General features: G+C 41.3%; 2 protein-coding genes across 8 annotated transcripts in view; both read right to left on the bottom strand.

Moving 5' to 3' along the window:
- The window catches only part of CEP192 (centrosomal protein 192), a 71,992-nt gene extending 70,650 nt beyond the window's left edge, over positions 1-1,342 (bottom strand). For 5 of the 6 annotated variants that reach the window (XM_043888885.1, XM_043888887.1, XM_043888888.1 and 2 more), the window contains exons 1-2: positions 1,187-1,342; positions 743-913 (exon numbers count right to left, since the gene is read on the bottom strand). In XM_043888885.1, coding sequence (XP_043744820.1) covers positions 743-852 — 110 coding nt within the window. In that variant the 5' untranslated portion in view covers positions 853-913; positions 1,187-1,342. Of the gene's footprint in view, positions 1-742 lie in introns of all 6 variants that reach the window. The other variant, XM_043888886.1, reaches the window with a different exon arrangement.
- Positions 1,343-4,325: 2,983 nt separating this feature from the next.
- SEH1L (SEH1 like nucleoporin) lies at positions 4,326-27,004 on the bottom strand. 2 transcript variants are annotated; one of them, XM_043888893.1, is made up of 9 exons: positions 26,767-27,004; positions 23,992-24,042; positions 21,169-21,315; positions 18,908-19,119; positions 11,792-11,890; positions 9,823-9,963; positions 8,967-9,124; positions 7,599-7,746; positions 4,326-6,599 (listed from the first exon to the last, which is right to left on the bottom strand). In XM_043888893.1, the coding sequence occupies exons 1-9, from the start codon at positions 26,875-26,877 to the stop codon at positions 6,587-6,589; spliced, it is 1,080 nt and encodes a 359-aa protein (XP_043744828.1). In that variant the 5' UTR covers positions 26,878-27,004; the 3' UTR covers positions 4,326-6,586. The 2 variants fall into 2 exon arrangements, with proteins under 2 accessions (XP_043744828.1, XP_043744827.1); XM_043888892.1 differs by having other exon boundaries at positions 4,326-4,997.
- Positions 27,005-27,673: the final 669 nt, after the last annotated feature.

Raw genomic sequence — 27,673 nt, 5'->3', positions numbered from 1 at the left:
ACTAAGTTACACATTTACAAACATATATAACACATTAATATATACATTAACTCTTTAAGAGTGATCTCAGCTTAGAAGGAAACAAATCCAAGAAAATTGAGATATTAAGCAAAGGTCATTCATGCAACAATCATGAGCAAACAGAAACCGTGAAAAACAACTCTGGTTGGCTGCATGAAGCAAAGCAACAGTAAATAAGGTGGTTGCCCTCAGGAAGCTGACAATCCACTCCAATATGATATAGTGTTAAGTGTAGAAGAAGAGTTTCGCTGCCAGTGCAAGAGAAACACCATCCAGGGGAAGATTCCTCCAGATATAATCTAGTGCCCAATCTCTCTTTTCCAGAACAGGATTACACTTATTCTAAGCCATCCTAAAGCTTTCCTAGAAGAGATCTCCTAATTTCCATCTGGACTACATTACCAACCCCCCTGCCTCACCTTAAACCAAAACAGTAGGATGTTGTCTTTCCTTTCACTACATTTGAACTAACCAGCCACCTCTGAGATTTCTCTGGGTACTTCCCTAAAGCAATAACTTCAAAACTTCTTGCTCGAGTTTACTAATACTTAATTGCTTTCAGACCTAGACACATCAAATATCATGGGCTGCAGCTGTGGACCAGAAATCTACAAGCAAAAAAATATTGGCTGTGGGGAAAAAGCAGTCAAACTTCCCCAAAGTTCTAAGATACTCTTTATCATTAGGTAGGCATTTTAGCATAGCAGTTTTCAAAGCTTACCGTAAAGTTTGCCCTAAAAACTGAAGTCCGGAGAAAAAGTTGATCTTGGAGCAGAAAAAGCTCCAGTCGAGTGACCTCAAAATGGTAACAGCAAGTGAAAACACAGTCATGAAAACAGCTGTCCTCCAGGCGACTGCCTCGAAAGGGACCTCATGCTTCAGGGAACAAAGTCTGCCGTCGGGAGAAAACAAAAGTAGAGCGACCTCAAACGCTGTCTCCCTTCCCGTTTTTCCGTGAAACGACTCGCACGAAGCCGGGAGCCACGGGGACACGGCCGCACCCGCCGGACCGCAGCGCGTCACCCGCGCCTGGCCCGGCCAGTGAGCCGGGGCCGTCGTGTGGGGAGAGAGGGGCGGAACCAGGCCCCTAACAAGATAACCTCGTTTCGGAGGCCCCGCTCTTAAGGCAGCCCGAATCGCCTTCCCCGACCCAACTACCCCTCACCAAGCGCGCGACGCCAGCCGCTGCAGCCCAGGCGGCTAAAGGTCCGCCGAGGAAGGGGTTAGGCGTCGGTGCGGGGGGGTGGGGGGTGGTTCCGACAGCGCGAGTGCGCGCGTCCCCTCATGGCTGCCTGCCGTACCGCGCGCCCCTCGGATTTACGTCGGTTCGCGGCACGGGCCGAGGGGCGGGGACTCCGAGCCGGCTTTGGATTGGGTGGCGCGAAGGGGCGAGCCCGCTGATTCGGTGAGGGCAAGCGTCCGGATTTGAAGCGGGAAGCCGCGCCCGGCCGAGAAGCGCGGCGCCTGCCTTACCTGCAGCCAGAGCACCGGCACTGTGTGCAGAGACCTACTTCGGGTGGGGACAACTGACACACCCCGAATTCGGGTCGGAAGTGTTGGCATTGTCCGTACGGGAGCAGACACTGACGCGTGTGGTCACCTTACCGCACGTTTACACCTAGAGCGCTCCTGTTCTAAGTCTTAAATTGAGCGCGCCCTACACCGAGTCGTCTGTGTGGCGCAGTAAAGGTTGGTCCCGGGTGGCGAGGGACGAGATGAGACGGTCGGTCCCTAATTGCCTTCCTCCGTCTCCGTTCTGCTTAGGTCACGAATCCCATCACCAAAGCCTACTCTGCATAAGGCCCTACTATTTTACAGAAACCACTCCTTTCACTTTCCTTTATCCCAGAATTTATTGCATACAGTTCCTCTTAACAAATTTAACTCAACTTCATCCATTTAACGGTTGTTGAATGCTGACAGGCACGGCACACTTGGGACTTTAACAGCCTCCACTCCTAATTTTAGCCTGGTGGGGAAAAGACCCGCTTACAACTTGATCTTCTACCTCCTCTAAAGTACTGCCCAGTGATCCTCCATGGATGCCCTTTTCACTTTTTTTGTCTCTATCTTTGGAAACGCTGTATCTCTCTGTGCAGAGAATAAAACACCCACCCTTCCTTGATTCTGTTTATTACACAAAGACCACTGTCTCTCCTACACTTAATTGCCTCCTTGTACACCTTATTGTCACTCATTCCATGTTTTCTGGCTTGGCCCTGAACACTACTTGCACACTTGTTTTAGTTTATCAGGACTGGCCTGTCAAATTCAGTGATGTCTCCACAGTTCTCTTGCCATCTCTCCTTGAAACCTTCTATCCTTGGCATTCAACTACCCCTAATTCTACCTGTGTCCACACTCAATGAACAAAGTTTAAATGGAGAAAAATCTCAAGAGTTTCTCAATCTTGGAAAAATAAACCAAAGACTTAGCTCTAAGAGCTGAAAAGATGCTACCTGAGAGTAAAAAGCAACCCTTTGTCTACGCCACACACTAGCAGTGAGCTGCTGGACTGTGTCCATGTGACAGACTGTCACCCATCCTGAATCCCTTGGACCCAACTCACTGTCCTTCCATCATAAAGATCAAATGACCAGAGCTCTCCCCCATGCCACCGAGCAATCTGACCATAACAAAGAGCTATACTCAAAGTATGTACAGGAAAAGAGTCTAGGCCAAACTGACTAAATCTCAGTGCTCTCACTTCCTAGCTGTGCAGCATGCAGGTGGCCTCATCTGTAAAATGGGGATCATCAGAGCACTTGCTTCAGAGGACTGCTGTGAGGATGAAGTCACTTAACTTGCATCCAGAAGAGCACTGGCACATGGAAAGCACTCAAGCAACATGAGCTGTTATCTGACCAACTGAAAAGGAAGAGTAGACCCCCCAGTGAATTTCAAAGCTGTAATTCCAGTTAGAGCTTGAAGCAGCCCCATGGCAGGGATTCAGGTGGATGTCTCACACACCCTTTACCAACTGCTCTGAGTGCTAACACCTCAACACCAAGATCCAGCACCTTCTACAGTGTGAACACAAGGTATGCAGATTCATCTCCCACTAGCTCCCCAAACGCACCTTATTCTTTCAGCGGATTAACACTTAATCCTCTTGCCTCTTCTATTTGGGCCATCACCCTAGACTCCGCCCTCCTCCACTTTAAGTATTCCAACCTGTCGAAATTTCACATCCCTTCCAAATCCTGCTGACTCACATAAATCCCTTTCTTTAATGTCTCCTGTACCATTCAACCTTTACTGTGAAGCTAAATTTTTATTATTCTTTGTAAATTCTGTAAATGCCTTCTCCCACTAGAATGAATGTGTACAGACTACCTCTTTTTTTTACATATCCCAAAGTGTTAGCACACACAGTGTCTTGCACACAGAAGATGCCCAATATTCACTAAATTACCCGAGACTGCTTCCCTGGTGGCTCAGATGGTAAAGAATCCACCTTCAATGCAGGAAACCTGGGTTCAATCCCAGGGTCGGGAAGATCCCCTGGAGAAGGGAATGGCAACCCACTCCAGCATCCATGCCTGGAGAATCACTTGGATAGAGGAGCCTGGGATGCCCAATCCATGGGTCGCAAAGAGTTGGACATGACTGAGCGACTAACACTTTTAACTTTTCATCCCAGGTACCTCTATAATGATTGAAATCTAACTTGAATTCTTTATTTTTTTTTTAACTTGAATTCTTAATTCTGAGTTAGATCCAGACTTAAAGTGAGACCTCTTGCTTTGAAATTAGATAAGTCGATTAGTCTAAAGTCTAAGTCCTATAACAGAAGGAAGACCTCACCTTAAATTAAAGCATAATGAACCTTATTTATCCTTGCATGTCAAAAAGCTCTTGGGGTTTGAGAGGAGAGTGTCTACTGATAGCAAAGTGTCTTTGAAAATTAGATTTTAAGTTATACATTTATAACAGCTCTACCATCAATGTGTGATTAGCTGACAGGCACATGAAATGCTGTTCAAATAATCTAAGTAGACATCTGCTGGATCTAGATGTTAGTCTACACACTAACTTTCTACCTTCTGAATTAATGCCATGATCATCCCTCAGTTTCTGATTGTTCGGATTTTTTTTTAGCAATGTGATATTTTAGGAGATATAAGATTTACAAACCATCAAATAGAATACATTCTATTTTTATAAGGCAACAGATTCATATCTTTAAAAATACATTTTATTAAATAATCTACTTGGAGAATAATTACAAAAGCTTTAAACAGTAATTCCAAGTAGAGAAAGGCAGTTTTCTTTAAAAGAAAAAAAAGACCAAACAGTCTTTATTATGTTTTGCTGCTTTATACACAGGAATGATTTATTTTACAAACTAGTCAGTTGCAACATTAGCCTGAAAAATCAAAAACAGTTCTTAATATGTCTCAAAGGCAAGGTTAACTTTATAATGATATGCTTTCACATTAACCAGTATGACAAACCATAAGAAACTTAACACCATAACAGTTCAAAATAAAATGTACAGAACAGGCACTTTGAAGTCAACCATTTGTGTGTAACTCACAGTTAATGTTGTGTGTACACGTCTCATTATTTCATCAAAGGTTATAAACCAATGAAACAAATATTCCTTTGATGCAAAAGCACGAACACATTTAGGTTCCAAACACCATGTTCTGGTTGTAATACATGCAAGACACACCCTTAATTAGAAAAATCTTCTGAAAGAAAAACAAAAAGCCAGGAATGAAAGCATTTACAAGCACTTGAATAAGGCCTTTAAGTGTTCAATCAGTGTTTTTTAAACCCCTTCATTCTCAGGTAAGGGATTAAGAGGCCGAGAGAGAGATCGTCTGCGAGGGTGAGGATACTGGAGACTGGCAGTGTCAGCATCGCAAGAGTGCTCTACCAGAGGAGGAGGAGGAGGAGGAGGAAGGAGCTGGGCATAACTGGACCATCTCGATCCAGCCCGTGGGGAATCCAGAGGGGGAAAGAAATACCTGAAACAATGAAGACAGGAACAAAACACCAAAACAAAACAAAAACAACAGAGAAAAAAAAAAAAAAAACAGAAGAAAAAGAGAAAAGTAGTAAATACAAAGAGAACCAAAGAGGGGAAAACACATGCTAGAAAAAAAAGCTTTAGTATATTCATGCCAAAACTAACAGAACATAACAGCAAAATCAAGACCCTTACTCAAATCAGACTTGCTTAAGCAAGTATAGAAACTTGAAAAAAGAAATAGAATCTGTTTAACTTAAAAATGTTAAAAAAAGAAATCTTCAGTATGAATGTTACAAAAGAAGACATTAATTTTATAATTTAAAACATTTTCTAATCTCTCAGAAACATACTGATGCTGTCCTGAAATTTACATATCACGTAAGCTTTTCTTTAAGCAACGCTTCCCCTGTAGCAACAGCAGTTTTAGTGCACACATGACACTCGGGACCAATTCAGAGAGAGGTTCACATAGTATGGCCAGCTACTGCAACATACTTTCCAAGAAACACAGTCTTAAAATACACTTAAATGTTTTTCTGCAAAAACCTTTGATTAGTACAAAATGTTGATAAATAAAAGGGCTCAAAAATATGTCCTACTGTTAGCCTACTATTTTATAACTTACCCGTAATACTTTAGCATTTTCTCAAAAAAAGATTTATAGCTCTGTCATCAGAGGGTATGAACTAAATGAAGCAGCCAACAAAATTAAGAAAATCCTGGGACATGGAACCTGGAGGTTTAACATGCATGCACAATTTTAGCAAAGCTTTATCTGCTTCTTATAGTAAGTTTCCAAATTTTGACTTGACGGAAACCTTAAGCCATGAAATCACACCATAAAAATATACAAGCACATATTAGAAATATTTACCTCTTTAGTGAATATAAACTGAAAACTTACAACAATGTTTTCATTTTACTACCAAATTATAAATGAAGCAATACCAAATGTTGTCTGGCTACAAACTGTACAGTCAAGTTACTGTCACTACTATTTCTCTCACTCTTTCACTAATAATAGTTTAAACATTTCAAAGAAATAACAGAGTTATACTGAATAGTATCATGTATAAACCAATTCTACAAAAAGTAAACAAATTAGCACTCAAAACAATCTTTATGAAAAATAATTACTCAATCCTCAAATTGAAATTATAAAAATTCATTTTAGCCTACTGTTTTAGAAAATAAAAGACAGAAGTCTATATACATTCTCCAGATGGAATAGTGATATTTTCCCTCCTCCCAACTACTGAGGATGGTAACAATCTTTTAATTTTAAAACCCGTGAGTTTCAGAAACATTTCAAAAAATTGTTTTGGTGACAGTGTCTCAACAAAAAGCCTCTCCATTTATATTTCAAAAATTTTAAATAAGTGTCAATAAACTGGCTAGTACAAAAAAAATGATATACATTGTATTTTTAAAGGCCTTTTGGATTGCGTTTAGTAGTAAGCAGGCTGCTGGTGTATCTTGGGAGAGGTCAAACGGCGCTGGGGAAGGGGAAAAGGAGCTCGATTTCCATTCCTGTGTGCATGCAACAAGCAGCAAAACAGCAAAGTTACTCCAGTTAGCTGGTACTCAGCTGTGCTTTCTGTTAAAGGACATAATACAAATGGAGAAGGGAAAATGCATCACAGATCTAACACAGATGGTTATTGGCACAATAAGAACACAGATCAAAACTTCAAAGCTCTTTACAAAAGAAAATATGCAGTACAGGCAGCAACCAAACACTAGATTTAAGAAAAAAAATAAATAAACAAAACACTAGTATCCTTTGCTTCATGAAATAATCTTTATATTCTTATATCTCCTATGGTACCTGAAGTTGTTTTTATACAAATACTTAAAAATCAAAACGCAGGACTTCTTTTAAAAATGTAACAATATAAAAATGGGAAATTTAAAATGCAATTCTCTTAAATTGACAAAAGAACCATTACAGTATAGTTTGTTAAGGCTGTGCTTTAAATTTTCTTTAATAGTATTCCAAATTATTCACAAAGGCATATTAAAATAATTTTACCTTACAAATTCATATTTGAAATTTGAACATGAAAACAAAGGATGACTCTAATGACATCAAACATGCTTTGCGAATCTAAAATATACTAAAATTTCTAAAAAAGTCAATTCAATTTACCATTTCCTCTTATAATCTCCATGAAAGTTTTAAACACACACACCAAAAACACTTAACTCACTCTTCTACAAAGCCTTAGTTCATGTGCTTTATTTACAATTTCAGTTTAACCTGACTCAAAGGCTACCCTCCCAGCACTAGTGACACTGACTCCTCTGGATTACAAGCCCCAGCGCTGTCCCACACTTCCTCTTCATCTCGCTACTTCCCAGTTACACACATCTCTGGTAGACCACTAAGTATCACAATATTATAACCCACCTGAAATATTATGACCAAATAATAAATCAAATACAGAGATACTAAAGTGCTTTCTCTTCTAGTTTCACAATTATGTGCCAATTTCTTGATTCAATCTAAAAACCCACAAAATAACACACCTTCAGTACAGCTACCTGAATGATTTAAAAAGAAGATAATTGCTAGTTTTCTCACAAAACAGCCTACCTGCCAGAAGATCCATTTAGTGAATTCTGAAGACTTGGGACATTTGAACCTATGGACGGATTTGAGTTTCCCTGCTGAGAACTCCCATTGACAGGGCTCCCATTACCTTTCAGAATGCCAGTACACTTCCAGTTGTCCATATAGTTAGCTGGAAGGAAAGTGGTCAACACATCAACATGACTAACAATTATGTTCCAGTGCACAAATCTACAATTAAATAAGAGAGCCCTACGGGCTATGCATCTCTTAGAATTAACAGCAGAGACATTTTTTAAATGAAACACATATATCTCAATTTTAGCAATTGTTTTTTTGAAGTTTTTTAAAGAATTACTAATTTAAAAAACAAAACTTTCACCACTCCTTACAAGATACATATTGACAGATATAAGCTACCACATTATCACATTAATATCAAAATAAATTGTCTTCATTACAATGAATTTCAGGTATGATGTGTGGGTAACAGAGTCACATTCTCACTTAAGCAGGTATATGTCATGTGGGTAGCTAATGTCCCTGTGGATGTGGGTAACAGAACCTCTGGGGTCTGCGTGGCTTATCCAGCTTGGTCTGATGGTTTGGACACAACCCTGGTGACTGAAGATGCGGAGCCCAGGAAATCCAAGTAGGAAGGCCGCCGGGTAGGGCGGGGCTGTCCTGACTGACGCCCAGAGGGACAGGGCAGCAGAGCCAGAGGCCCGGCTGGTTCTACCACAGCCGAACGCTGACCCCAGGAGACTCAGTCAAATCGCATTTTGGGAACGGCCACTTCTCATGGGAAGTGAACTGGGCTATAATCCCATCCTCAGAAAGGGATGCTGCCAACTAGAGTGGAGCACAGACCATGGCACCCCTGCCCAGTGGATAAACATCCATGGAGAAGAGCAGACCACAATACCCACAGTCAGTGTCAAACGTCCACACCACCTTCTCTCTGCTTGGCATTCGTAAAACTTTTAGAATCAGTGGCCTCAAGATTCTCTAACTTTTGGGAACTGTAGAGAAGTGAGGAAGACCCTAGATTTTCTTCTAAGGGCTAGTTGGCTAAAGCAGTTGTTGAATCGAGAGGTGACTGTATCCTGAGTCTGTAGAGAACTCATACAAGTTACACCCATAGCAAATGGTATCTTTGGAGGTAGTGTATATTCTGTCACAATTAGTTCTACTTTATTCCACATGGAAATGTAATTTAATTAGTCAATCACTGCTATGAACTAGGTAAAATGACAGAGATTCAAAACAATATGAGACATTAATTTAAAAGTAACCATAGACATTTTTTTCAAAATATTTCAGAGTTTACATTTCTAAGGGAAAATTCTAAAGTAGCAACATACAGCAACAATTCTTCCACTGAAACATTACCTTTCCACAACCTCACACAGCCATCGTCTCCTGAAGATGCCAGCACTGTTCCTGTTATATTCCAACTCACTCGCCAGACCTGAGAATTATGATTATCAAACTGAGCCACGATATGGATCTCAAATTTTGTTGGCCCACCAGAGGAAGTAAGTTCTTTCCTGTTAATTTAAAAAAAAAAAAAATTCCTAAGGAATTCTGAGTATGGACACACACATACACTCATACACTCTCGTTCTAAATAATAACAATGGTCTCACATACATGCCACCAGAAGGTCATATCCAAATCCACCCCCGACCTCTGTAACAGCTTACTGAGAGTTGGGCCAAGTCACTTTCATTTGATTCCCCAGTACCTGGCATGATCCTACCACATAAAAGATACTCAGAGACTAAAGAGGATTTTATTCCCCACAAAATGCTGAAGAATGAGAGAGATGAAAATGATTACTTTTTAAAAAGAAAAGTAGTAGAAAGAATAAGAAAAGGGAAGAAAGAAGAGAAAAAAAGAAAAACCAAGGTTCCAAATTCCAAAAATTAAAGCTAAATAGATTATTCACAAGAATGTCTCAGCACTAATTTTCCCTAAGTAGACTGCCACCTCTCATTCCTTCAAACATGTATAGCGTCCAGTTATATTCAGAGGATCTATTTTTAGTATCTGCTTAAATAAACACAACTAAGAAAACATATATCTCTCTTTACTCAATTCCCCATTCCCTAAAGTCATATATTTATAGATAAAATGTTCATTAAGAATCTATTCTTCAGATCATTCTTGCCTCTACACTCTCCTCCACAAATGAAAACAAGTAAAAGGTAAGAGAATTTTCAAATTAGTTGTTTCAAAAACTCACCTCACAGGCTTTAATGTAAAAATTCTCACGTCTTTGGTTGCTATGGCGAGAATGTGGAAAGATCGTCCCAAGTTCGGAGCAAAGGCAATATCGTGGACAGGGTCTGTGACGGTCAGGAGAGTTTCAGCTTTTGCATATTTCCTAATGAAAAAACAATTTACCTCAAAATTATCATAAATGAAAATTTTAAAAAGCCACGTCTAGGTATCTCCATTATTCCATCTTGCTCATATGTAGCAGTGTTCACCTCTGCTGTGTGTAGTACGTCCCAGCACCAACCTCCAGGAACTGAGACTGTGACCTAAGGAAAGGGGCTTTTGCAGATATAATTAAGGATCTCAGGGTGAGAGAGAACAGACATCAGAGGAGAAGCCATGGCAGAGACTGCAGTTACGCTGCTCAGCCAAGGAACTCCTGGAGCCTCCAAAAGCTGGAAGAGGCAAGGAAAGAGTATGAAGGCAGCAAGCCCTGACAATTCCTTGATCTCAGATTTCCAGCCTCCAGAAGTATGAGAATAAACTTCTGATTTAAGCCACCAGTTTGTAGTAATTTGTTTCGGCAGCCCTAGGAAAGTAATATAACCTCCCAGGTTTCTTCCTTCAATTGTCTTAAGTTTAGCTTAAAACAGAGTTAACGAAAAATTAGAATGAGATCTTGCTTTGTTAGCTATTAGTATCTCTTTTAAGGAAAAGGGTACCTGAATTTCCTAAGATTTGAGTGTAAAGAAAAAAGTTGAGCTAATAACAGCAAGAATTGAATTTTTTTAAGTGATGATAAATGAAGCTAGACCAGAGCTACCCTGGTGGCTAAGTCTTAAAGAATCCACGTGCCAATGCAGGATACAGGGGTTCAATCTCTGATCCAGGAAAAGTCTCACATGGCATAGAACAACTGAGGCCCATATGTCACAACTACTGAGCCTGCACTCCAGAGCCTGAAAGCCACCACTGCTGAAGCCTGCTTACCCTACAGCTCGGGACTCCACAAAAAGAAACGCCACTGCATTGAGAAGTCTACGCACTGCAACTAGACAGTAGGCCCGACTTGTTGCAACTAGAGAAAAGCTTGAGCAGCAACAAAGACCCAGCACAACCAAAAACAATAAATAAATAAAATTAAGGAAAAAAATCTCTAAAAAAAGGGAAGCTATATCAAAGTCTATTTCCACATCTCAGGAAGAGTTAAACAACCATCTGATTCTGTTACCCTTCAATTTGGAAGTCTTTTAAAGGCTTCAGAATACCCTTAAGATAAAGACTGGACACTAAGCAGGAGGTCTTGAAGACATAAGCCCTGCTGGTTTCCCACCACATGGTCTCCCTTTGACCCATTATGTTCCAACCACAGTGACATTACACTGGCTCACTCTCTCCACATGGAAAGTTGCACTCTGTCTGGCCAACTTCTACTCATTCTACAGTCTTCTCTTGAATGAATCTTCCAGTTTATAAAATTCATCACCATTTTGCTTTTTTTGTTTTCCCTGCATGATGGTACATACTGGGAGACCAATTACCTTTTCCTTTACATCACTCTAGAGAAGGAAATGGCAGCCCACTCCACTACTCTGGCCTGGAAAATCCCATTGGCGGAGGAGCCTAGTAGGCTACAGTCCAAGGGGTAGCTCACAGTAGGACACAACTGAGCGACTTCACTTTACTTTTCACTTTTCTGCACTGGAGAAAGAAATGGCAACCCACTCCAGTGTTCTTGCCTGGAGAATCCCAGGGACAGAGGAGCCTGGTGGGCTGCCGTCTATAGGGTTGCACAGAGTCAGACACTACTGAAGCGACTTAGCAACAGCAGCTACATCACTCAATTTAGTTATTACCAGAAAAGAGAACTTAGCATATCATAGGAAATCAGTAAATATGACAAACAGTGCATAATTGAATTAACAAATAAAGAAATTACATTTTAAAAAATTAAATGCAATTCAGAACAGTAACTTAACCAAAGCAGTACTGACCTGGTGTTTTCATTATATTCGAAAATCTGAACCTTGGCCATTGCATTTGGACTACTGTCATCACTTCCTACAGCAATCATGGGAGCATGAGCACGAGAGCTGGAAAGGAAGAGAAAAACATATTTTCCCAATTATAACAATCTGATCACATGGACCACAGCCTTGTCTAACTCAATGAAACTAAGCCATGCCGTGTGGGGCCACCCAAGACGGACGGGTCATGGTGGAGAGGTCTGACAGAATGTGGTCCACTGGAGAAGGGGATGGCAAACCACTTCAGTACTCTTGCCTTAAGAACCCCATGAACAGTATGAAAAGGCAAAAAAGACACTGAAAGATGAACTTCCCAGGTCGGTAGGTGCCCAATATGCTACTGGAGATCAGTGGAGAAATAACTCCAAAAGAATGAAGGGATGGAGCCAAAGAAAAAATAACACACAGTTGGGGATGGGACTGGTGATGCAAGTAAAGTCCGATGCTTTAAAGAGCAATATTGCATAGGAACCTGGAAAGTTAGGTCTATGAGTCAAGGCAAATTGGAGGTGGTCAAACAGGAGATGACAATAGTGAACGTTGACATTCTAGGAACCAGCGAACTAAGATGGACTGGAATGGGTGAATTTAACTCAGATGACCATTATATCTACTACTGTGGGCAGGAATCCCTTAGAAGAAATGGAGTAGACATCACAGTCAACGAAAGAGTCCGAAATGCAGTACTTGGATGCAATCTCAAAAATGACAGAATGATCTCTGTTCATTTCCAAAGCAAACTATTCATATCACAGTAATCCAAGTCTATGCCCCAACCAGTAATGCTGAAGAAGCTGAAGTTGAACATTTCTATGAAGACCTATAAGACCTTCTAGAACTAACACCCAAAAAAGATGTCCTTTTCATTGTAGGGGACTGGAATGCAAAAGTAGGAAGTCAAGAAACACCTCGAGTAACAGGCAAATTTGGCCTTGGAGTACAGAATGAAGCAGGGCAAAGGCTAATAGAGTTCTGCCAAGAGAACACACTGGTCATAGCAAACACCCTTTTCCAACTACACAAAAGACGACTCTACACATGGACATCACCATATGGTTGACACCAAAATCAGATTGATTATATTCTTTGCAGCCAAAGATGTTGAAGCTCTATACAGTCAGCAAAAACAAGACCAGGAGCTGACTGTGACTCAGTTCATGAACTCCTTACTGCCAAATTCAGACTGAAATTGAAGAAAGTAGAGAAAACCATTAGACCATTCAGGTATGACCTAAATCAAATCCCTTAAGACTATACAGTGGAAGTGAGAAATAGACTTAAGGGACTAGATCTGATAGACAGAGTGCCTGATGAACTATGGATGGAGGTTCATGACATTGTACAGGAGATAGGAATCAAGACCATCCCCAAGGAAAAGAAATGCAAAAAAGCAAAAATGGCTGTCTGAGGAGGCCTTACAAATAGCTGTGAACAGAAGGGAAGCGAAAAGCAAAGGAGAAAAGGAAAGATAGACCCATTTGAATGTAGAGTTCCGAAGAATAGCAAGGAGAGATAAGAAAGCCTTCCTCAGCGATCAGTGCAAAGAAATAGAGGAAAACAATAGAATGGGAAAGACTAGAGATCTCTTCAAGAAAATTAGAGATACCAAGGGAACATTTCATGCAAAGATGGGTTCAATAAAGAACAGAAATGGTAGGGACCTAACAGAAGCAGAAGATATTGAGAAGAGGTGGCAAGAATACACAGAAGAACTGAACAAAAAAGACCTTCACGACCCAGATAATCATGATGGTGTGATCACTCACCTAGAGCCAGACACACTGGAATGTGAAGTCAAGTGGGCCTTAGGAAGCATCACTAGAAACAGAGCTAGTGGAGGTGATGGAATTCCAGTTGAGCTATTTCAAATCCTGAAAGATGACGCTGTGAAAGTGCTGCACTCAATATGCCAGCAAATTTCGAAAACTCAACAGTGGCCACAGGACTGGAAAAGGTCAGTTTTCATTCCAATCCCAAAGAAAAGCAATGCCGAAGAATGCTTAAACTACCACACAATTGCACTCATCTCACACACGAGTAAAGTGATGCTTAAAATTCTCCAAGCCAGGCTTCAGCAATACGTGAACCGTGAATATCCAGATGTTCAAGCTGGTTTTAGAAAAGGCAGAGGAACCAGAGATCAAACTGCCAGCATCCGCTGGATCATCAAAAAAGCAAGAGAGTTCCAGAAAAACATCTATTTCTGCTTTACTGACTACATCAAAGTCTTTGACTGTGTGGATCACAATAAACTGTGGAAAATTCTGAAAGAGATGGGAATATCAGACCACCTGGCCTGCCTCTTGAGAAACCTGTATACAGGTCCGGACGCCAACAGTTAGAACTGCACATGGAACAACAGACTGGTTCCAAATAGGAAAAGGAGTACGTCAAGGCTGTATATTGTCACCCTGCTTATTTAACTTATATGCGGAGTACATCATGAGAAACGCTGGGCTGGATGAAGCACAAGCTGGAATCAAGATTGCCAGGAGAAATATCAATAACCTCAGATATGCAGATGACACCACCCTTATGGCAGAAAGTGAAGAACTAAAGAGCCTCTTGATGAAAGTGAAAGAGGAGAGTGAAAAAGTTGGCTTAAAGCTCAACATTCAGAAAACTAAGATCACGGCATCTGGTCCCATCACTTCATGGCAAATAGATGGGCAAACAGCGGAAACAGTGACTGACTTTATTTTTCTGGGCTCCAAAATCACTGCAGATGGTGATTGCAGCCATGAAATTAAAAGATGCTTACTCCTTGGAAGGAAAGTTATGACCAACCTAGACAGCATATTAAAAAGCAGAGACATTACTTTGTCAACAAAGGTCTGTCTAGCCAAGGCTATGGTTTTTCCAGTAGTCATGTATGGATGTGAGAGTTCGACCATAAAGAAAGCTGAGTGCCGGAGAACTGATGCTTTTGAACTGTGGTGCTGGTGAAGACTCTTGAGAGTCCCTTGGACTGCAAGGAAATCGAACCAGTCCATCCTAAAGGAGATCAGTCCTGGGTGTTCATTGGTAGGACTGACGTTGAAGCTTAAACTCCAAGACTTTGGCCACCTGATGCAAAGAGCTGACTCATTTGAAAAGACCCTGATGCTGGGAAAGATTGAGGGCAGGAAGAGAAGGGGACGACAGAGGATGAGATGGTTGAATGGTATCAATGACTCAATGGACATGGATTTGGGTGGACTCTAGGAGTTGGTGATGGACAGGGAGGCCTGGCATGCTGTGGTTCATGGGGTCTCAAAGAGTTGGACACAACTGACTGACTGAACTGAACTGAATTATAACATCAACACACATTTAGTTCAGAGAATTAAAAACTCATCCAGCAAAAAAAAAAAAAAAAAGAAAAACTCATCCAGCAGCTGTGCAACCCACCAGTCAGCTGTGGACTAGACCCCCGCCACGCCCAGGAAGGGTACCCCAGAGGTCTCACCTGGGGACCAACGACACCAGCCTTTCCCCATATTTCTACCACGTTTTCTTATGGCTGAGATAGAAAGTAGTCCTTTTCCCCAAAGAAAAGGCTTCAAGCATTCAATTGATTAAAAAAACAAAACAAAACACACCTAACAGATCTTAGAATTTTTCTTCCTAAGAAAATCATTAACTATTACATGAAAAGTAACTTTATGGTGACCAAATCCATGGCAAAAAAACTTTTTTACATGCTTTGCACAAAAAGAATCCCATCCCAGTGGAGGAGGAAAGTAGAAAAGACCACCCTTAGGAAGGCATGCCTGTCATTCTTTAATTCTCCACACTCATTCGTAGCCAACTACATTTTTAAAAAGGCAAAAGATAAGCAATAAGAGAATGAACTCCGAGGTGAACTCTAGGTTAATTTTTTTTTCCATTTCTATGTCTAATTACCTAGATACTGATTTCCCTTGCTTCCCACATTCAGATTAACTAATACCTCTATGAAATAATACCTCTGTTTGAGGTATAATATGAAACTAATACCTCTGTTTAACCTTTGGTCTTGATGTTGTGATCTGCCAATCTCATAAAGCTGAAAACAAAATGTAATTGAAAAAAAAACATTTAGGTCTTTATTACTAAAGCTTCTGATAACGAGATCAAATCACTTAATATAAGAAAAACACTAAGTAAACTGTGAAGTGCTATAGTGACAAAATAAAATTACAAGTTATGTACTATAATTCTTGGCTATTTGAAGGGCTGTAAATTACAGATGTTTCTATATCTCACAAGACTTCTTCTTTCAGTGTCCCACAGATTATTCTTTCACAATGTTAAATATCTGAGCAAGGACAAGTACATTTATGATAATATATTCTAAAATCACTGAAAATATAAATAGTTTGTTAAATATTCTAAAAAAGAAATTATCCAGGTAACAACCTGAATTGAGGATTACCTCATTTGTATATTCAGAAAAAAAAAAAGATCACACTTAAACCATCTTCCAAATATGGCTCATAACTAAACAGTGAGCAAAGCCATCCAACTCTCTGAATACGAGAGACTGATCACCTGCAACTCTTTTCTATACCTCTATGAAATGATGAAAGAATACATTCTAAGAGTGCAGAAATCAGAATATGCCATCAGAAATCAAGAAATCTGGAAGAATTCCAGGAAGCAGAAGGACATAAGACAGCAAAAAAGCTAAGTGAAAAAGAGCTCAACCACTACCATTAAAGAGGAAATTCTACAAGCTACAACCTCTAATCAATAAACAAATAAACAGCAAATCAATCAACCAACCAATTGTAATGAGTCATGGGGCACTCATGAACAAAAATAAGAGTGGCTTTGTATTATTGTAGCAGGGTGATGGATATATGAGGGTCTACTGTATTATTACTATATTTGAAATCTTTCCTAAAAAAGAAAAAATACCTTGAAACATCCTGGTTAAATTTTAGAATTCCACTATCTTAAACCATACAAAGTAATTTCAGGAGGTTTAATGACCTAAGAGTGAAAGTACAAGTGGCTCAGCTGTGTCCAACTCTCTGTGACCCCCGTGGACTATACTGTTCATGGAATTCTCCAGGCCAGAGTACTGGAGTGGGTAGCCTTTCCCTTCTCCAGGGGATCTTCCCAACCCAGGGCTCGAACCCAGGTCTCCTGCATTGTAAGGCAGATTTTTTATAAGCTGAGCCAGAAGGGAAGGCAAAACCAAAAACCTTTCAGAATACACTTGATAACATCAAGGTGAGGAAGAATTTCTCAAAAAAAAAAAAAGCACAACATAAAAGATTTAAATGTGGCCATATTAAAATTCAGAACTTTCTGCAATCAAAAGTCATCATACTGTCAAAATGGACAAACCACAAACTCACAGAATATACTTGCATCTCAAAGAAGTAGTAAAACAAAATTCTAAAACCTTCCAGAAATAGGCTGCCTACAAAAGATCCAGTATCAGACTGACCGCACACTTCTCACCAACTAAGATTCAAGAATCCTTTAAAATCTCTGAAAGTCTTCCATTTTGAACTTAGCCAAAGTTCTAGAGCTAGCCAAACTACAATTAAGCATGGAGTAAAACTAAGACATTTTCAGGTGTTCTAGAATTTCTAGTTTGCCATCAACCCCCTATGGAGGAAAAAAAAAGTTACTTTAAGAGTTGCGTGAAAAAAAAAAAAAAAAAAAAAGAGTTGCGTGACCAAAGGAAAACAAAAAACCCAAAGGCAACTCATGATATGAAAACTGTGACACATAAATATAACCCGAAGTAATCAATAACGAGAAAAGAGCACCTGTCAAAGTCAATGCCACATAATTCTGTGAACTACAGCTATGAAAATAGATTAATTTGTGTCTAGAATGAATACTATCTAGTCTTACAAATTCAGTTGCTACTTAGTATTTTGAATCAACTTACAATCAAAAGATAAAAGTACTTTTATGTGTACTACATGGTTACAAAACATAAAGACAAATATTATAAATCTTGTCACTATATAGTCAAGCAAAGTAACAAAACATTAGGAAATGAGAGTGTAAATGTGTGACAGAAGCAAAAAAGAGCTAATTTCTTCTGTCTTAAAAAGAGAAGTGAGTCAACATACAGTCTGAAAATTGATAAATCACTAAGCGAAGAAGTATTTGAATTACGACAATTACATACAACTGAAGAACAACAAATAAAATATCTTGTCACACTTTCACAAGTAGAAAGCTTTCTTAATGTGCTAAAGTCATCTTTCACAGAGTGAGTATAAATTCTGTTTAAAGATAACACGGCAAGAACCAGAGGCATAAGGAAACCACTTAAAATAAAACAGTGACAGTCTTAGAATCACACTCTGCGCAGCAAGGAAGGAGTAAGATAGGACTAGATGCACTAGGACACAGGAAAACACCCACAATGCGGGAACCTCCTTGCTGGTCAAGTAGTTAAGAATCTACCGTCAAGAGCAGGTGACGTGGGTTTGATCCTCAGTCAGGAAACTAAGATCTCACATGCCACGTGGCAACTAAGCCTGGGCACCACAAGTACTGAGCGCACACACCTCAACTACAGAGCCCCTGTGCTCTGGAGCCCACATATCAACAACCAGAGAGAAGCCCCCACACTGCAATGAAAGATCTCTCGTGCTGCAACTAAGATCCAACACAATCAAAAAAAATTTTAAACTAGAAATTAGAAAAAAAAAAAGCCCACAATGTATTTATAAGTGTAAGAAGCAAACTGCAAAAAAGGAAAATGTTAGGTCTATACATGTCTGTGTTTTAGGTCCACGTGTACATGATAGCATATACCTAGGTGTGCCTCTGTGTGTGTGTGTGTGTATATACTTATGTGTGTGTGTGCGTGTGTGTGTTTATAAAGGCAGTAAATATTTACTTGTATATGCAAGGGAAAAGTTCAAAAAGTTTACCAGAATGTTTACAGTGGCTAGCTGCTTCTGTGGAGTAGAAACAGAAGGATAAGAGACATGACAGGGTGGGGAAAAAAAAAAGAGACATGACATGACAGGGTGGAGAAGAGAGAATTTAAAAATAGATAAGCAAGACCACTTAAGAAAGACATTTTCAAAAAATCAAGCATCTGATGCTAAGTGTAATGATAACTAGGCTTATATCACCTACCTTGAAGGGTTCCAAGAAATACAACTACAGCTGAGCTTGCATGAGATCTCATGCTGTAGAGACCACTGGCTGAGATTCATGACATCTGGAGCTTCATAGATTCTAACTATCCCATCTGCTGAACATGTTGCTAACATGAGACCCATATGCTTAGGAGCAAATTTCACATCGGTAACGGACGTTCTGCTGTCCACCAGCGTTGTCCTCTTGACCTGAAAAAAAAAAAAAGTAAATTACACACAAAAAGAAAGGATGCCAGGGTGAAAAAGCACAGGCTCTGAATCACAGGGGTCTGTTGCCACTTCCTCAGAAAACTGTACAACCTTGAAAAGACACTCAAAAATTGGGGAGGCCTCGATTTCCTCCAAAGGACTTGGAAAAACACCATGTACATAACCTCACAATCAGTGACCTATAATCAGCTGCTCCTTTAATGCAGAAGAAAGAAGACCTTGTGAAGCCTAACTTTATTAGATAAATTCTTTCTTCTTAAGCAGCGTGTACGTGCTAAATCAGTTGTGTCTAACTCTTTGCGATCCTATGAACTGTAGCCCGCCAGGCTCCTCTGTCCATGGGATTCTCTAGGCAAGAATACTGGAATGGGTTTGCCATGTCCTCTTCCAACGGATCTTCCCAATTTTGGATTGAACGCAAGTCTCTTACACCTCCTGCACTGGCAGGTGGGTTCTTTACTACTAGTGCCACCTGGGAAGTCCTTAGGCAGATAGGAGAAAAGCAGAAAATGTTAGAATTTTCATATGGGCAGTTTTGTCATGCAAAGCAGGTTGGAAACAGCTTTAAGATCCTTTAACAGCAAAAGGGAGGGAGTACAACTTCTCCTGTCAAGTGTAAGTGCTGGTTAACCCTGCTTGGACCAATAGTATCCACTTCTAAAAGAAGGCATGCAGCAGAGACCAAGAGAATGGTAGGAAGCTGGTGTTCTGGAAATTAGGGAACCCCAGTATGGCAGATACCAGCTACTGCCTGACTCCTACATGAGCTGACTTTTGACTGAAACTGTCAACAAAATTTAGAAATCAACAGCTTACTGTCTATAGTTTTGGGACCCAACTCCTATAAGTTGGGTTTAGGAGTGGTAGCCATTACAGGATTATAATATAAATAATTAATATAACACAAATGCTGAAACACTAAATACAAATCATTAAGTTTGAAGAAAAAAATCCTTCATACTGCCACCACTCTCCAAATACAGTCACTTGATTTTCGACAAGGATGCCAAAGACCATTCTATAGGGAAAAGACAATCTTCTCAATGAAAGGTGCTCAGAGAACTGGACACTGAAGTGCAAAAGAATTACAATAGATACCTGCCTTATGTCACATACAAACATTAACTCTATGAGTCAAAGGCTTAAACATAAGCACTGAACTATAAAACTCTTAAAAGAAAATTCTGGCCAAAGTCTCCATGACAATGGATTTGGCAATGACTTATAATACCAGAAACACAAGGAAACAGAAGAAAAAATAAACTATACTTCATGAAATCCTTGCATACAACCCTTGCACACTCTATCAAGAGACGAGAGGCAACTTAACAGAATGAGAAAGAAGATTTAGAAATCATGTATCAGTTAAGGAAATAAAGTACATAAAGAATTCCTACGTACAACTCAACAACAACAAAAAATGGGCAAAGGACTTGATTAGACATTTCCCTAAAGAAGTAAAAGGGTTCTGGTAACAATTTCAATTCCGGAGAGTGGGGTTGGGGGCTAATCCTCACACCCACAGACAATTCTGACACCAGAAGGGTGTCCAAGGAGAATTCAACTCAGTATTGACACTAACTACCTGGAGATAGCATCAGATTCTGGAGTTCAGAGTTCAGTCCCACAAGACTGTCATTCTTCAGGACCAGTCCAAAACCCGGGTGTTACCTGTGCTTCTCACTGCCTGCTGTAACTCACGAAGTCACATAGAAGAGACCCATGGGGTACGGTCAGGGACAGGTGCGGAGCCCCCATGCTCCTGCCAGCACCATGTCCCTGTATCTCCACCAGCCCAGGAGCCTCCAAACGCCATCCTTTAGGGTTTTTATGGAGGCGTCATTACATAGGCATGAATGACTAACTCACTGGCTACTGGTGATCAGTACATCCATAGCCATCTCCCCTCCCTGCAGGTCAGAGGGGTGGGACTGAAAGTCTCACTTCCCCAAAGTGTCCTTACAAAGATCACAGCTTTTCGGGTGCTCTTGCCTCCACCCGCCCACCCACCGCTAACAAACATCTCACCCAGTGGCTCTGTCCGCGCAGTTTATCATTTGATTCTCCTACTATTTCTTCCCAGACAGCAGCTGTTCGGTCAAAAGAACAGGAAGCCAAAACCTGACCAAACTCAGGATGGGCCCATGTCACACGCCACACAGATCCACTATGTGTCTGAGGAATCAAAAAAAGAAAAAAACGGAAAAAGACGAGTTTACTCATTTTGCACACAAATAAGATGTCACTTGAAGAAATAGAATACAGATATTTTTACCTCAAAAAGTGGAAAAAGCAAAAAAAAAAAAAAGTGGACAAAGCTACTCAATTTAACATTTAAAAATTTAACTTCTAGGGTATTTCCTGGTGGTCCAGTGGTTAGAACGCCACACTTCCATCACAGGGGGCACAGGTTCAATCTCTGGTTGGGAAACTAAGACCCTGCATGCCATGCAGCATGGCCAAAATAAAACAAGCTAAATTCTAGAACTTTTAACTTTTAGAAGATACGTCATATTTAGGATTACAGCTCTTCTGGAGTCAAGTTCTTCTAACATTTTACGGATTAAAAAAAAAACCCTTCTGGATAAAGTTGACCTTTTTCAGTGCTACTAACAGAGACCTAGTACAGAGTTTAACCTAACAAAGCTTTTAAACAGAGATTCTATCAGTCCATTTTTTTTTTTTTAAGTCCATTATTTTTTTTCACTTGCAAATTGCTTCTACAGGGAACATCTACCTAGTAAAATAAGTAAGATTAATCAAAATTATATGCTTCAAAAGCCTGACAGTATAAGAAACCGTAGCAACAAAATACTTAAAATGATTCTGATGTCTGGCTAGGAAAAGAGGCAATGAGAGGACAAATACAGAGAAGCCCAAATCTCCATACTCTGAGGGAATACTTTAAAGCTCAACAGCACTATCTTTATATATGAAAAACATCAAGTTACTATTATTCAACTCTTTATGTTGACCAAGAAAAAAAAGGCAGAAAAGTCTTAAAAGCATTTCGTATCAATAAAATTGTCTGTGCTTTCCAATAAAAATACTGTATGACCACAAGCACCAGTCCACCCCTGATGCTCACAAAATCTGTTTCAGGCTTCCATGTATCTAACACGTTTTGTACACTCAATCTCAGAACACTTTCATAATTCAGTAATTTCTACATGGTAACAATGTCATCATCCAATGGTAAACTCTGCATCCTTTTTTTTTTGGCTGCTGGCATGTGGGATTTTCATTCCCTGACCAGGGACTGAAACTGTGCCCCCTTCAGTGGAACCAGAATCTTAACCACTGGGTGGCCAGGGAAGTCCCTGCACCCTTATTTTTATTCTCTGTTCTGTCCAATCTTTTTATTTCACTTTTCTTACTTATATAGGCTATAAAGTCAAAGATGCACTAGCGCAGCGAGATCCCGCTAAATGTTAGCTTCCTGGTAAAGCATGATCTAACTAAATAAGGACTGCACAAAGGATTCATCACAATAAAAAGCAAACAAATATCAATTAGTAAGCAAAATAGGGTCTATCTGTTGTCATATTTGTTTTGTTGCTGTATTTATGTTTAAAAACATACCAAAGTACTAATGAAATCTGTTAATTATAAAGCAAAAATACGAGCCTCCTTTTAAAGTGATAAAAATAAGTTTTAGAACTAGAGGAAGCAATTGTACAATATTGTGGATGCAATAAATGCATTAACATTTATTTGTTTACTTGAAATGGTTAACTTTATGTTGACTCTCACTACAATTTAAAAAATGGGAGGGGAGGACAAAAGATTTCAATAGACACTTCACCAGAGAAAGTAAATAAATGACAAACATGCACATGAAAATGCTATCAACACCGGTAGCTATTAAAGGCATACAAACCGAGATCCAATGAGACACACTTTACACCCACTAAGATGGCTACTAATATAATCAAAAAGACAGACTGGAACCCTCATACATTGCTGGTGGGAACATACAATGGTTTAGGCACTTTGGAAAATGGTCTGGCAGTTTTCAAAAAGTTAAAACTATACACAGTCCAGCAATTCTACTCTTAGATATCTAAAAGAATAAAAAATGCTCAAAGACTTGTATGGCATGTTCATAACACCATTCATAATCATCAAAAATTAAAAACAAATGTCCATCAAATAGTGAATGAGTAAGTAAATGTAGCTTTATTTATACAATGGACTACTACTCAATTTTACAAAGGATCAAACCACTGATACATACCGCAACATGGATGAACCTCAAAAACAAGCTAAGGAAAGCAAGTAGAAACAAATAACTACATACTGTAGAATTCCATTTATATGAAATGTCTAGAGAAAGTAAAACTTTATAAACAGAAAACAGTTCACTGGTTACCTGGGGCATAAGAAGGGAAGGACAATTAACTCCCAAGCTGGCACAAGGGAAATTTCACGGTTGATGGTAAGTGTCCCAAAACTAGATTGTGGCAGAGCTGCACAACTGTGTAAACTAACACTCATTGAACTGTACAGTTAAAATTGGTGATTCTCAAGATACGTAAAACTCTACTTGAGTAAAGCTATTTTTTTAAAGCAAAAAATAAAGCTATGTACAACACATCACAACTATTAAAAAATACGTAAAGGAAAAAGGTTAAGAAAGACATACTGAGATGCTAAAAACGATTAGGTTAAAATGCTACAGAATTTCAAACTCTTACTTTCAAATTTTCTGAAGGGCACTTGCTACTTTAGTAGTGAAAAAAAGTAAAAGGTATAAATTTTATAATTCTCAAAACTGAACAGAAAGTCACTAATGCTACCCAATAGTAAATGTTTCAATTTTTTAAAATCACCGTAAAAATAAATACTAACCTTCCAGCTAGCAGTGCAATGCCATTCCCCACTTTCACTTTTATCCCAGACCTGTAAGAAAAAAGATATTTTATACCAAGAATTCCTACAAATTAATTGAGTCAGTGAGGACAAAGGAGGGAAACATAAATTCACAAAAGATAAAATCAGTAAGTAAACATTCATTCATTCAACCAAATATTTACTGAGGACTGAGGACACGTCAGTCAAGGAACCTTCCCTCCAACAGTTAATGGAGATGATAACAGTGCCACTCAAGTCAGGCACTTACAGTGCTGCTGCCTAGAAAGTCACTGGGCCAATACTGACCACTCCTGCCCGGGGGAAACAGATGCAATTCACAGGAGCCTCTGGTCACAAAGCATTTATCAACCAACCTATAAATAACCTTGTTTTACCTGTGTATGTTTGCAAATACCTTATTTTGTATACGTTATTGATTCACTAACACTGAACACTGGAAAAGACCCTGATGCTGGGAAAAGACTGAAGGCAGGAGAAGGGGATGACAAGGGACGAGACAGTTGGATGGCATCACCAACTCAATGGATATGAGTTTGAGCAAGCCCCAGGAGTTGGTGAAGGACAGGGAAGCCTGGCACACGGCATTTCATTGGCACAGAGTCAGATGCAACTGAGTGACTGAACTGAACTGAACTCACACCAACACTGTAACTCACATCTGAATGAAGCTCCCCTAACACACACTTTCTCAGAAAGGCACTCACAGCCTTCTTGCTGTGAGACATTATGCAGCACTACACTTGAGGACCACTTCAGCCAGTGAAATTCACCAACAAAAAGAATGAAAATGTGAAAAATGTGGCACCAGACACTCAGAAGGACGCTTCCAGAGCATCACCTGTCCAACCTCAGCTGGGAACACAACCTGGACAACTCCAATTTTTCTGCCACCTGGTCATGTCAACAAATAACCATGAGCGTTGCTTTGGGGGGTACAAATAAACTTTATAGAATAAGCAAATTCACAAATACAAAACTTGCAAATAACGAGACAACTATATATATAACCACCAAGACAAAACACTGAACCTTCATACCAACAAAAAATAGACATTACAATAACAGGACAGTTTAACCAGTTTTTAAAAAATGTAATGATATGTCCCCCAAATAAGTCAATTCATAAAAATGTAATGATAAAACAGTATTGTGGCTCCTCAAAAAACGTCAAAGAGGACTTCCCCGGTGGATAGAATTCGCCTACCAACGCCAAACCCACTTCCTAGAGCTGATGACCAGCAACTACTGAAGCCTGCGTGACCTAGAGCCCATCCTCCGCATGGAGAAGCGCCGCTAATGAGAAGCCTCGAGCACCACAACGATGAGTAGCCCCCGCTCTCCTCAACTAGAGAAAGCCCAAGAACAGCAACACATATATAAAAATTATTAAAAATTTTTCAAATAAAAGTAGAATTGCCATGTGATTCAGCAATTCCACTTCTGGGTTTGCACCCAAAAGAGTTGAAAGCAGGGTCCCAAAGCTGTATTTGTTCACCCACATTCACAGCAGCATTGTTCGCAACTAAAATGTAGAAGGAACCAAACTCCACCAACAGATAAGTATATGTAAAATGTGGTATATGCAGATACATATATTTAGCCTCTCTAAAAGTTTTTAGATTATTTTAACGCTTCCTTTCTCGGGAAGGAAATTATGACAAATGCTACAATACGTATGAACTTCAAAACATTAAGCTAAGTGAAATCAGCCAGTCACAAAAAAAGACAACTCCTGTATGATCCCACTTGTATGAGGCCGCTGGAGTAGCCAAATTCAGAGACATAAAGTACAAGGGCGGGGACCGGGGTGGACGCTTCAGGGATAGGTGAGTCATGCTTAATGCTGACAGTGCAAAGTGAGGATGGCGGTGACCGATGCAAAGATACAAACATACTTAATAAAAACGGTTAAGGTGGTAAATTTTGTTACCTGTAGTTCACTGCAATAACGAAAACACTAAAGAAAAACCTGCAATGATAATGCCCGACACGAACAACTATCACACTGATACTCTTCACCGGCAGCTGTAAAGCAGTACAACCTTCAAAAAGACAATCTACCCAGTACTCTCAAGAGCTTTCAAAATACTCATTTATTTCTCTACTGCAATGAGCCTAAGAAAAATTTCCAAAAAACAAAAAGCTGGATTAACGAAGATCTTTTCACTGCAATACCCCGACAGACAAAAACTCCTCACACGGGACAATCCTCTAGAACACAGCTCTAAGCGGATAAGGAAACCTACTCGATTGACGAACGCCAATTATCGCTACGGTCACGCGGCCGCGGCGGGCAGAGGGGCGGGGAGAAAACCCGGGCCTCGCCACAGACCCGTCAGCGAGGGGGCTCGGCTGTGAGAACAAGGAGGGAGAGAGCCCAATCCGACGGGCGCCCGCGGAGAGCGGAGGGCCGGCGCCCCCGGTCCTGGGTCCCTCCGACCGGGACCCCCCCCAGGCGCTCAAGACCCAGCCTGGAGCCCAGGGCAAGCCGGGCCGACCGGCGCGCCCGGCTTCCCCCTCAGCGGGAGCGCGCCCGCCGCCGTGACGCACGCACGCACTCAGACAACCGCGGAGAGGCGGCCCGGGCGGCAGTGACCCCACAATACCCGGGAGGAGGGCGTCCGCCTGCCAGGCCGCCGGGCCTCGTGCCCAGCAAGGCGCCTCAAGTCTGGTGCAGTCCCCTCTCCACGCGCCCCCTGCTCGGACAGCGGGCCGCGCAAGTTCCCGCCCGCTTCCGGGCTTGGCCCGCACCTTGACGCTCTGGTCGCTGGAGCAGGTGGCCATCCGCCGCCCGTGGAAGTCGAAAGACACATCATGGATGAGATCCTTGTGGTCAGCCGCGATACTGCGCGCCACGAACATGGCTGCGCCGGGCCCCTCCCGCCTCCGGCGCGGCGGCGCGCGGACCGCAGCCCACCCGGACCCGGCGCCGGGGCGCGCACGGCGGTGCTTCCCGCGTGCTGCTCGCGCGCCCCGGGCTGCGCCCGCCCCGCCCCCTGGCCCGTCATACCCCGCGGGGCCCCACCCCCTGGCCCGTCATACCCCGCGGGACCCCGCCTCCGGCCCGTCATACCCCGCGGGACCCCGCCCCCGGCCCGTCACACCCGGCAAGGCCCCGCCCCCGGCCCGTCGTACCCCGGGAGGCCCGGCGGCAGGTCAAACACCGCGGGGCGGGGACCGTGGTACTCTGTCGCCTGGCTGCGGCGCAGTTTGTACCCTGAAGTGGAGTGAAAGTCGCTCAGTCGTGTCCGACTCTTTGCGACCCCATACAGTCCATGGAATTCTCCAGGCCAGAATACTGGAGTGGGTATCCTTTCTCTTTTTCAGGGGATCTTCCCAATCCAGGGATCGAACCCAGGTCTCCCCGCATTGTGGGCGGATTCTTTACCAGCTGAGCCATAAGGGAAGCCGTCTGTGCCCTAAAGGGACTTAAAGAGCTCTCTGTCGAAGTGTGGAGATTAGGGGAATGTGAAGGTTAAGACTATAGTCTTCAAGCCTCGGCCCCGAGTCAGTCTCATCGCGTTGGGGCGTGTGACCCCGGGAGACGGGCCGGGCCCGGGAGTGGGCGCAGAGAGCGGCGGTGCGTACGCAGCGTGTGTCCAGGGCTGTGCGGTGTGGCGGGGGCGTGACCCCGGCAGTCCCCGTTCCCCCCAGGATC

The sequence above is a fragment of the Cervus elaphus genome, chromosome 27 (genome assembly GCF_910594005.1).
Source record: "Cervus elaphus chromosome 27, mCerEla1.1, whole genome shotgun sequence".
In the NCBI taxonomy this organism is placed as follows: domain Eukaryota; kingdom Metazoa; phylum Chordata; class Mammalia; order Artiodactyla; family Cervidae; genus Cervus; species Cervus elaphus.
The sequence above is the reverse complement of the archived record's forward strand: the minus strand, read 5'-3'. Positions and strand labels throughout refer to the sequence as shown.